Source organism: Trifolium pratense, linkage group LG7 (assembly GCF_020283565.1).
Source record: "Trifolium pratense cultivar HEN17-A07 linkage group LG7, ARS_RC_1.1, whole genome shotgun sequence".
Taxonomy (NCBI): domain Eukaryota; kingdom Viridiplantae; phylum Streptophyta; class Magnoliopsida; order Fabales; family Fabaceae; genus Trifolium; species Trifolium pratense.
The window spans coordinates 16,866,427-16,879,352 of NC_060065.1; the positions used below are offsets into that span (position 1 = coordinate 16,866,427).

The following is a 12,926-nucleotide window of genomic DNA, read 5'->3' on the forward strand; positions in this document are numbered from 1 at the left end:
CTTTTATTTCAAATATATAATTTGAATATTAAATTTGGTTAAAATATTTTCAAAATTATTATCTTAATTACAAACGTAATGGCTACACCAAAAAATGTTGCCAATACGTAATGGGGACATTTGATAATTGTTCCCTTTGCTTAATCTTTAAGGCAACAATCATAGACTGTAAATAAATTTGGCAACGGGTAATAACTGTTGCCTAACATTTTCCGAATAACTGTTCCCTGTTCTTTATAACTTAGGCGACAGTTTTAAAAAGTGTGCCCAAAACGCGAAAAAACTGTAACCTTAGACAATAGGTAACGCTCGCTTATAAAACAGGTGAAAACTGTTCCCTATACTTTTAGACAACAATTTTCATGGTTTAGGCTACACTTTTGACCTGTGGTCGAAAAGCAAAAATGTTGTAGTGCTAGATGAATATGAGCCACGCGCCGGATGAACAATCAACACGCGCCACACGCATAAAACATATACTCCTCAAGACAATTCCTCACAGCCCGGCATCGCGCGCCACCAAACCATGCGCCCCGCGCCGCGCACAAAGAACATATCTAATTTCTTCAAAAACTCTTCAAATCTTCACCTAGTTTTATAAGAGATTTGAAAGAGAGAAAAATATTGGTTCTCATAAACCAAGATCAGAAACAATCTGACCAACAAAAGAAGTTGAAGCAATTGTCTTGCACTTGCATACAAGAAACTCCAAATATCTCTTTGCACATATATGATTTCTCACTAATCTAATTGTTGTGAATTCTTTAATAATCACACCAATAATCTTGATGTGTGGAGCAAATCGAATAAGCAATCAAAAACGTGGAAATAACAATAATAATCACGAACAAAAGATAAGCGATAAAACTGTAAAGAACACGAAGCAAATGTTTACCCAGTTCAGTCAAAACGACCTACTCTGGGGGAGAGAGCCACTCTCCGTTCCACTATCAATGAAAAGCTTGATTACAAAGATTCAATACAAGAGTTGCAAGAATTTAGAGTTTTCCTAAATTCTACCCTTTTCCCGAATCTCTCCCCGTGACCAAGAGATTCAATCAATAAGTGTTTACAAGGTGATGAATCAATCCCCAACCCTAGAGTATGCCCAAGAGAAGTTCTCTAATAAACCCTAGTCTTTTGTTGGCTTTAGAAACCCTAAAATCACCTTAAAAAAACAGAAAAACGCAAGCAGCATCATTATATAATCGCGCCCGCGCCCAGCTCAGGGGGGGTTTGCGCCCGGCTCAGATGGCAGTGAGCAAGGCTTCATTTTTCTTCTTCTGCTGAGCCCAGCTCAGGCTTGCTACGCCCAGCTCCAACACCAGATGCAAAACTCTGTTTTTTCTGCTTAATTTGAAGGCATAATCCAACACTAATAACAGTTATTATACAATTTGTTGTCTCTAGTTTAGAGCTGAGAAGCAACTTCCTCCTTTTTCCGATTTTGTTGTAAACACCTTTAATCTTCTTTAGGCTTGAGGAAGGATTACTAGGTTGCTTAATTAGTTGGTGTAGTTAGATGATTGGGTTTGTGTGCACAATTTGAGAGGGTATCTCAGACACATTGTAATCTATCTAGATCAAAAAGGTTGTGCAGGATTTGGGAGGATATACCAAACACTAGTGAACTCTCACAAGTTTGTGAGGCCCGGAGTAGTTCACCTTGAGTGAACTAGTATAATTTGTTGTGTGTCTCAATCTTCTTTCTATTCTCTTTTATTTTCTGTAGATTGACTTAATCTACACACCAAGCATAAGTTTTCAGTTTCACACCTCAAAGAATCATATCTATCAATATTGATAAATTTTGATTATCAAAAAAAAATATCTATCAATATTGATTCGTTTCTTTTAGAGAGTAAGAAGCAATTTTAAAAAAGGTTACAATTCAACCCCTGCCCCTCTCTTGTGACTAGCACACACAATATTTTTACTTCAATCGGGACAATAAAATTGAACTTTATTAGTTGAGAAAAGAATTTAATTTTGAAAAGCAAAATTCTAGAGTGCAGTCACGAGATTGATTGCACATAGAAGTCTCCCCTTATTCAAAAGACAACTTTGAAGGGGAACATTCTTTTTTTTTTTTTGTGGTGAGCAATTTGATTTCAAGACACCTTTCATGGGGACCATTTTTATCTGTTAGTAAAGAAGGCATCTTCTAGCGCAATTGAGACATATCCAATAAAGAACACATGCATATACATATGAACAGGGCCGGTTTCGAGATTTTGGAGGCCCAGGACAAATAATAAAAATGGACCCTTAATAAAGTAAAAAATTAACAAGAACATTATTTATTTAAATTGTAAATAGTATCAACAACATAAAAAATAGTCATTTATCTGTGTAATTAACATAAAGAAAAAGTCATTACACATTGTTGAAATTGAACTGATAAATAAAAATGAACCGATAATTATTAAAAACGAGTAAATCTTTTATTTAAAGAAATAACAAAATGTAGTTTTCTAAAAATAAAACAGTGAAGTTTTTTTTGGAACAATAGCGAAGTTATTTATAAACTAATAGAAATATTTTTTTATAGAAAAATTCATCATATTTAAAAAAAATTGAAATAATTTGTGTAATGTTCGGACCTTGACATATATTATTAAAATTCTCTAATATTTATTTGTTGGTTGTAAATGGATGGCAATGATTGAACTCGCAACCCCAATATGTTGGTCCTTTAAGCCTATGCACGCGCCACTATGCCAATGAGTGTTTCATGTAAAATTATTTCTAGATAAATACTTAACCAATTATTTGTGTTGTGGGCCTAAAAAAATTTTGAGGCCCCAAAAAAATTGAGGCCCTAGGCTGTGGGCCTGGTTGCCCACCCTCAAAACCGGGCCTGCATATGAAATTTTGTGTTGTTTATATTCTTTAACAAAAAGAACTCGGACAGCGCCGTTCATTTCTGCAGCTTATTTGACTTTTATGTGTTTGAATTATTTGGACTAAGTAATCACAGGTTATTCAGAAACTCAGAACAGATTTTATCACAATTGCTGGACAAGGTCAAACTTTATTCATACCGATGGTTGAAACCTACAAATTTTAATTTTATTATCAATTACTATAGCCTGTGATCGAGTCCGTTTCCATGTTTGGTCCTGTTGTAACTTTGCTTTCATGATTATTATCTGGTTGTTGTATTTGTAAATTTTTTTATAGTCTTTTTCATTACACCTTGTGCGGGTATCTCATTTTTTCTTGTTAAAAAGAATTATTATGCAATAAATGCAACGCCTTGGGTTTGAATCTAAAATCTCTCATATATATATATATATATATATATATATATATATATATATATATATGCACGAATTTTATGTGATATTAGCCTTCGTCTACAAATAAAATATAATTTGTTTCAAATATTATAAGGTTAAATATATTTTTGGTTCCTATAGTTTTCTAGAATTTTCATTTTAATTCTTGAAGATTTTTTTGACACTTTTTAGTGCCGAAAGTTTTTTCCGTCAATGTTTTTAGTCCCTACATTCATTCAACTCGTGCATACCATTTTAATTTTTTTTTTTCTGCGGTCATGTTTAGTACATTATATGAATCTTTGTTACAAAAGTTTAAATTTTTTTAACAAAAGATGAATTAAATATGAATTTTTTAGTTTTTTGCACATAAAAATTCATAAATAATTCATCTTATCTTAAACAATTCTAAATTTTTATCGAAGATGTTATTATAATATTATAAACTTGAATACAAAAAATCATTCAAAAATGTGAAAGTATACACGAGTTGACTCAAAAATGTGAAAAAATCTTTATAGACTAAAATAAAAATTTTAAAAAACGACTAAAAACATATTCAAGACAACATTAAATCATATTGATTGGAACTGCTTGTACAGTTGTACCTTGCATGTCTGAGAATGTTCAAGGTAACAAGCTGCGGCCGAGATAAATCTAACTGTCAATTGTAAAGCGATTTGTGGGCCGTTCCTCATGATTAATAAACAAACAAATAAATAAATAAATAGTATAAAATAGTCCATGCATAGCACGAGTACATGCTTGATTACTAAAATTCATAGTGCACACTAATATATTTTTTGGTAAAAATAGTCTAGAGTAATATATACAGTGCTCCATATGGTCTTAAATATAAAAAAAAAAAAAATTACATTTTAGATTTGTTGAAAATCTAATATATTTGGGTCATATTATAAACCAGATATATTAAATTCTTAATAAATCTAAAAAGTAATTTTTTTTGTATATTTAAGACTACAGAGAGTAGTAACTAACTAGTGTGCATTTTTGGGCTTTTCCCTTTTATGTGCAAAAACAAAATGGTGTGCATTTTTTAGGCCTGAGGATCGGTCGGGTTCGAACCGAAAATCACCAAACCGATAAAAACCACAACTATTTAATTTGGACCCAATTTCGACCGTCTGCATCTTCAGTTTGCTCGAGTGTCGGGTCGTTCGGTTGGCGGGTAGAACGGATCGGTTATTATGGGTTTGATTGAAATTTTATTTACATCTAAAACTCCATTATAAAAAAATTCATAATTTTCAAATAGTTCAATGTCTCGTACATAATACAACAAATGATAGAAGAACATACTAAATGAAAAAAACAAAAAAAAGGTGGGATGCATTCACTTTCAAATTTATAGATTTAAAGACAATAATAGATCAAGTAAACGAGAAATATAAATTTAAAGAGATTGAGAATATATTAGAATGTCTTTCACACATTCTTCATCAACATATTATAAGTTTGTAAAATATAATATTCATCTCCTACATAAAAAATGGATAAAAACAACAAAGTGAAGAGTATATGAGATTGTGAGGGAGAAAAGAAAAAAAGTTTTTGTTATTATAAATGTATTGTTGCCCCATAACACTGAAAATATTATTAATTTATTCATGCACGTTTCACGTGGCTGTATTTCTAATCATAATTTCATTTCAAGTCCAACTAAAAAAAGGGTTTACACTTTAAAGTGACCAAAATATAAAATAACAATCTTCTAAGTTTAATCTTTAATTTGTTTTTATTATACTTTTAATCCCCGAAAAATTATCATACACTTAGTTTTGGTTCATATTGTTAATTTAACGTGTATTTTTGAATGATTTTTTTGTAGGTATGTTTAGAACATTATAAAAAGTTTTTCTTAAAAAACGAATTCAAAATTTGATTTCTTGGTTATGATTTTCGTTAGTTTTATCTTGAAATTTTGATGTTTAAAAAATTCATAAACAGTGGAAGATGGGTATTGTTGTCCAAGATAAAAATGTGTACCTTGCTAATTTATACTTTCATGTTTTTAGGTGCGCCTAAATTATCAAACACATATTATATATATATATATATATATATATATATATATATATATAGACACACACACAACTCTGTTTCATAATAACCAATAGACCAAATACCAATTCATCAGTGGAAAGAAAAACGTCAACTCCTCCCATCAAAACCTTTGGCAGAATTTAAACCAAAACTAGAGATTCTGATGGAATCCTTTGGTATCAAAGTTGAAGCTCAAGAAATGCTAAATGCTGTTTTTCTCCCATTCATATCAAAAAGTCACCTCCTTTTCGTAGTAGACATAGCAAGGCTTTTCGCCATGCATGGTGTAGATGTCACCATAATCACCACACCATCAAATGCAGCCATTTTTCAAACCTCAATCGACCGCGACTCAACTCGCGGTCGTTCCATTAGAACACATGTTGTCAAGTTTCCACAAGTACCTGGTTTGCCACAAGGAATGGAAAGCTTCAATGCTGACACTCCTAACGAAATACGTTCCAAAATCTATCAGGGATTGATGGTTCTTCAAGAGCAATTCAAACAACTGTTCCGCAACATGAAACCTGATTTCATAGTCACAGACATGTTTTATCCTTGGACTGTTGATATTGCTGATGAGTTGGGAATTCCAAGGTTGATTTGTATTAGTGGAAGTTACTTTGCTCATTCTGCAATGAACTCTGTTGAAGTATTTGCGCCTCATGCGAAAGTTAATTCGGATAGTGAGAGTTTTCTGCTTCCTGGGTTGCCTCACAAGGTGGAAATGACGCGTTTGCAACTTCCGGATTGGCTTCGAGCACCAAATGATTATACTTATTTGATGAAGATGATTAAAGAATCAGAGAGAAAAAGCTATGGATCATTGTTTGATAGCTATCATGAGATTGAAGGTACTTATGAGGACCATTACAAAACAACAATGGGAACCAAGAGTTGGGGTGTGGGACCAATTTCTTTGTGGGTGAACCAAGATAATTCGGATAAGGCTAGCAGAGGGCATAGTATAGAACAAGATGCAGAAGAAGACGAGGTTCTTAAGTGGCTTGATTCTAAAGAAGAGGATTCTGTTCTCTATGTTAGTTTTGGTAGCATGAACAAGTTCCCTAGTTCTCAACTTGTTGAAATAGCTCATGCACTTGAAGATTCGGGCAAAGATTTCATTTGGGTTGTAAGAAAAATCGAAGATGGCGAAGATGGTGGTTTTTTGAGGGAGTTTGAGAAGAGAGTAAAGGAAAGAAACAAGGGCTATTTGATTTGGGGTTGGGCACCACAACTTCTGATACTAGAACATGCTGCAGTTGGAGCTGTGGTGACTCATTGTGGGTGGAATACTATTATGGAAAGTGTGAATGCAGGTTTGCCATTGGCTACTTGGCCTCTTTTCGCCGAACAATTTTACAACGAAAGGTTGTTGGTTGATGTGTTGAAGATTGGTGTGGCAGTTGGAGCAAAGGAATGGAGGAATTGGAATGAGTTTGGAGATGATGTGGTGAAGAGGGAGGATATAGGAAAAGCAATTTGTTTGTTGATGGGAAGTGGAGAAGAGTGTTTGGAAATGAGGAGAAGAGCCAAAGCACTTAGTTGTGCTGCAAAGAAAGCTATAGAGTTTGGTGGTTCTTCTCACACCAAATTAAAGGAACTAATTGAGGATCTCAAGTTATTCAAACTTGAAAAGGTTAAGAACAAATTGGAGGAAGTGGCTTAGGGAGAATTAATTGCAATTTTGGTATGAACTTTCTAAGCATCATTCTACAATGGAACTATGTGTTAGAACTCTTATTATAGGAGAGGGCAAAGTTAGTTATGCAGTTATGTTTTTTAATTTAAATTATGTGTGTCAGTTATGTGTGACAGTTAAGTGTGTTTTATGTTTTAAGAATAAAATAGGGAAAGACAAGGGTAATTGGTTATTGTGTAGTTAATTAAGTGGTTATTGGGAGAACCATGATAACCTAGTCATTGTTTAGCGTGCCCTTGTTCTGTCTTTCCTTTGTAACAGTGTCAGTGTCAGTGTCTATGTAAACATATTGTGTTTGTGTTTGTATGCATCTATGACTAAGAATATCCCTTCTTCAGATGTTAGATCAATGATATTATGTTGTTAATTCATAAATAATTTACCTTTGCTACCAGTTTCTAACACTATTATGTTGATCAGAATATTCAGAATTTTGTGTCATTGAATACTCTACAACTTGTGAAAATAGATTCTCATTACTTCTTGAACTAGTTTAGTTGAATCATGAAGCACAGACACAAATACGGACACGAAACAAACATTGAGACGTCAACAAGTATAATAATTTGAGAAAATGACATAACTCAGCGTAATCATACGTGTCGGTGTCGTGTCAGTATCCGACACTGACGCATGTTCGACACCGGGACACGCCTAATTTAAGAAGTGTTTGTGCTTGAAACATAAACTTATAATGTATTTATACATATACATTCATGTACTCTAGACATGTATATAAAAGCACCATCTATAATTTAATCATGGAAAATTCTATGGTGCATTCTTTATTTGGGCTGTTTTGATACATTCCTAATCTGATTAATAAGGATACAGTGTTGACTTAGTTATTGTCAAATATAATTATATGGTACAAACCACTTACCATGTATCCTAATATGTATTAATATTGCAATTAAGTCCTTATCATATTAAAATTGACAAAATCATCTTAATCTTTATATTGATTTATTAATTTCAATTGTTATTGTGAAAATCAATTAAAACAACATCACAACAACATCATCATTGTTCAGTTCAAACAATAGCTTCTTCCATTCATATTAAAAAAAAAACTCTTGTTCTTCTATCATAATCGTCGATCTGGGTTCACAAAATAAATCAAAAAAATATTGCTTTATCCTTCTCCTGAATTATTGGATCTGATTTATTAAAGGAAGTTCATGGTGTAGATGTATGAATCTTAATGAGTTATCTTCAAGTACAATAATACAGAAAAAATTACAAAAATAATAGATCTGAGTTAATATATATGGATTTAAATGTTGCAAAATAAGAACGAACATATCACTTCATCAACGAATCAAATGCAACAGTTTTGTTGATGCTTGGGTAATTGTTGAACTGTTTTCAAGCTTTTGAAAAATATGATTTTAGGTTTTTTGTTTTGAACCATTTGAATCAAAATTAAAATTGGTTTTTGTTATCTTTCTGGGTAATTAATTGCTATTCTCGACGTTTAAATAGATCTGAAATCGTCGGATTTAAAGTTGGATCGCGGGTCTGAAACCGGGTCGGAATGACCCGGCTGGAGGTTGAAGAGGATGTTATATATTTCTATTGACGATCGGTTTATATATACGACATGCTGCATACATTAATAATATGTATTCTTGCGGCTGAGTGGTTCAAGTCTTTGTCCGTTGCTACCACGTCAGGGGTTCAATCGCCTTTTGCAACATTTTTTGAATTAATTGTATATAGAAAAGCCTTCTACAGAAAAAAAAAAAAAAAAAAACTTTTGTATGTAACCACGGTTTCGAGCACAGAACCTTTAAGCCTTGGATACTTCAATTAACCACTTGGCCATGATCATTAATCAACAGGTGTAGCACTCTATATGTATAATATATAGTTCTGTTAGAGTTAATACATTATAGTATTTATCATTTTAATAATATAATTATCTCAATTAAAGTTTTTTTTTCTTTGAAGGAATATGAATTAAAGTTAATTGTTTAATGTTTATGCAATTTAATTATTTTGAATTAAACTTCAATGTGAGATATATAATTTTTATTGAATACAGAATAGCTGCAACATCTTTAATTAAGTAAAAATTATTTTGAATCACAATTAATTATGATCTTTGACAGTGAATAATTCTACTCTTAAATTTAACATGTGCGCTTATGGCATACGTTAGCAAGACCTTATAAATATTATATATGAATCTATGCATTAAAATAAAAATAAATCAAAAATAATAATAAAAAGTTTTATAGAAAGTTTAGTCAATTGATTGACTATTTTTCGGCCCACCCACGATATTTTTTCTAGTTCTGCCACTGGATGCAATGCTCGCATAATTCAAAATAATTTAGAATTGTTCAAAATATTAGCAAAAAATTTAGAATGAACATTATGAAACGAATACGTTAAGGTATATAATATAGAATGAATATTGTATTTAAAATAATTTAAACTATTCAAATTAATTTTTGAGTTGTTCGCTACGAAAATATTATAGTCACGTTTCAATTACGATCTTTCTATTATTGAAACATTTGTATTTCCTTATTTTTTTCCTAGTGAGTTATACTCCAATTTAACCGAAGGACTATATTAACCCAGTTTTTGGCCGATGGATATACTCCGGTTGAAGTTAATCACTAAAAAATTATAAAAATAAAGTAAAATTAAAAAATAAAGTATAATTTGACTTAAGAATATACTCCGGTTAAACTGAAGCATTATTAACCTTAGTATTTAACCGAAGATTATACTCTGGTTCAACTGAAACACTATTAACGTAGTCTTTGGCTAAGTATTTTACTTCGGTCGAAGTCAATGACTTAAAAATTATAAAAAAGCGTTAAAATTTAAAAATAAAGTATAATTAGACTTAAGATTATACTCTAGTTTAACTGAAGTACTATTTACCCTAGTATTTGTGTGAAGATTATACTCAGGTTCAACTGAAGTACTATTAACCTTTGTGAGTTATACTCTAGTTGATGTTAATGACTTAAAAATTAAGTAAAACATATAAATCTTAAAAATTAAGTATAGTTTTACCTAAGATTATACTCGCGTTGAACTGAAACATTATTAACCCTAGCCTTTTAACTTTTAATTTTTTTAAAATATCCTTGTTCAAAATTTTTTTTTTAAAATATCGAAAATTAAGTATAGTTTTACCTAAGACTATTACATTTTAATTAATTATATTTAATTTTTTACTTTATTTATAGAATTTTTAGGTCATTAAATTCAACCAGAGAATAATTATAAGTCAAAGACTATGATTAATAGTACTTCAGTTCAACTGAAGTATAATCTTAAATAAAAAAAAATGGTTAATTGTGCTTTAGTTGAATCAAAATATAATCTTAAATTAATCTGGACTATATTCTTAAGCATGGCATTTAATTCGGAATAATCAAATTGCATACTGGTAAGCAATTAATTCGAATCCATATAATAAAAATTATTACAGGCAATAACACGATATATTTAGGGAGTCAACTATTAACATGAAAACAATGTATAGCCTTGGTTTTTTGATTTTGTAACACCTACTGCTACTGGTCCTGCATTCGAAACCCGTTAATTCCACTATGTCTTATTTTTCTTTCTGTATTTTGATGGGTTTTAAAAAAAATAGTATAATTCAAAAATATGCATCAAAGGGATTCAAACCCAAGACATGTCAATGACAGATGAAGTCTTCAACCATTACAACGCATTATTAAGTAGTGACTAATTTTGTGTTTTATGCTATTTATAAGAGACGTGTTGATAAAAATATATTAAATCAACCTTCATCTTCAACCTTCGACCGGGTCACATTGACCCGGTTTCATACCCGCGATTTCTAGCGTAAAACCCGACATTTTCAGCTCATTTAAACGTCGAAAATAACAATTAGTTATCCATAAACATCACAAAAACGATTTGCAATACATTTATGATTTTAATTTTGATTAAAATGGTCTAAAACAAAATAGCTAAACTTAAAATTTTTAAGAACTTGAAAACGAGATTTTAGATCTGGAATTGATTCTGGAATTCTTTAAATTAATTGAAACGAATTGAAGAAGTAAAATTTTAGATCTGGAATTCTTTGATTTAATTGAAACGAATTGATTCTGAATAATGCAATTTTTTTGTTTATGTTGACTGTTCGTGTTCATAAGTTAACTCTGGTGTTATGTTGGTCTTTGTGTCTACTAGTTTGATGAGATTTAATTCAGGATGATTAATTTTTGATTATGTTTAATGGTTGTTTTTCAAGTAAGAGAACTTAATATTAACTTAATGAGGGTTTAGTGTGCAATAAATAAAAGTTTCATAGGGTTTACCATGGACTTGCGCTGATATGGAATTAATTGATATTCTATTGGTCAATTGAAGGGAATGCACCAAAACAGTCCAAACAAAGACTGCACCATAGAATCTCCCTTTAATCATATATGCTTTTATTGTTAGTGAAATCAGTGCAGCGAGGCACTACTAGACTTTGTAATCAAAATGAATGAAAAAGAAATAGGAATGGGAGACTAGAATTTAATATTTTCATTTGATAATAGTCATTTTAAATTTTGAAACTCACGTTCACGGGCGAGACATGATGAAATTGTTGGGGAGTCTGGGGGAGCATTAGAAGAAATAATAGGATCATGCTTTAGGACCACAAGAGAAGAACCTCAAAATCTTAAGGCATTAGCTATATGGATCAACTCTCTTATATACCCAATATTTTCTCCATTCATAGTCAATATGAGACTTAACCACTCAACATTTAAACTCAACTGAACATATGAGTACAACAAACAACTCCCTCCGATTTTAAATACATGCAAAAGTCGAAACGTATTTGAATTAGACAAACGGTTCGCATGGGCATATTGGGTTTAGGCGAATGGGACCCGGCATTTTGCCCGGGGCCAGCTCCGAGACTTAATGACCCTTTGACCTGGCGCACCCCAATACATGGGGTGTTCTACTGCCCATTGGGCGTTGGAAAAATTTCCCAGTACATTTGCCAAATTAAATCATCACTTAAAAATAAAAAGAGACAAATATTTGTTGAGATATCTGTGTCAAATTAAATCATTATTTAAAAAATAGAGAAAAAACGTGGAGTTAACATGTGACACAAGGGTGGCAAAACGGACTAGGAACTGCCGAGCCGATCCGTATGACCCGCTATTTTTTATTGATCGGGCTAAGATTTTCGACTCGGTACCTTAAGTTGGCCCGCACCCCGCTTAAAAAATAGGCATTGGTTTTTTATTTTTATTTTTTACCTAAATGAAAATTGGGTAGTGCATTGAGGAGACAAATCCACTATTTTTTTTTCTTGTCTTTATTGGTAAAAAACTGATCTTTCCCTCTTCCTTATATATTTATGTATTCCATATACTTCTAAATCTATGGTTTCATGTTTTTGAACCAGGTGAATAATTTTGGTATTTTAATGTATATTTGTTTTCAGTTTTTGGTGATATAGTTAAGTTGTTTTGTTTATGTTGTTGAGGAATGATATTGATATTAAGATTTCTTGAAGTTCTATTATGCGTTGTTAAAAAATATCTTTAGTTAGCCTCTTTCGTAATGATTAATAATTTTGTAAATTAGGTAGTAAATCAAACTGTAAAAAAAGAAAGAAAAAAAAAGTGTTTAGCCGGCCGACCCGTCAACTCGCCAATAAACGGGGCGAGCTTGAGTTTTGAGCTCGGACACATAAGTTGCCACTGTCCCTCGCTTTTGGGTGAGCATAAACGGGGCCGGACGGCCCACTTTACCACTCCTAATGTAACATCAAAAACCTTACTTTATAGTATCTCCGTCCCAAATTATAAAGAAAAAAAACTCAATTTTTTTGTCCCAAATTATAAGAGAAAAAAAAAAATTCT

General features: G+C 31.7%; 1 protein-coding gene across 1 annotated transcript; it reads left to right on the plus strand.

Annotated features, from left to right (window-relative positions):
- Positions 1-5,380: 5,380 nt before the first annotated feature.
- On the plus strand, positions 5,381-7,391 carry LOC123894499 (soyasapogenol B glucuronide galactosyltransferase-like). The gene has a single exon (XM_045944512.1). It carries the CDS (start codon positions 5,509-5,511, stop codon positions 7,012-7,014), a length of 1,506 nt encoding a protein of 501 aa, XP_045800468.1. The 5' UTR covers positions 5,381-5,508; the 3' UTR covers positions 7,015-7,391.
- The last annotated feature ends 5,535 nt before the right edge of the window (positions 7,392-12,926 follow it).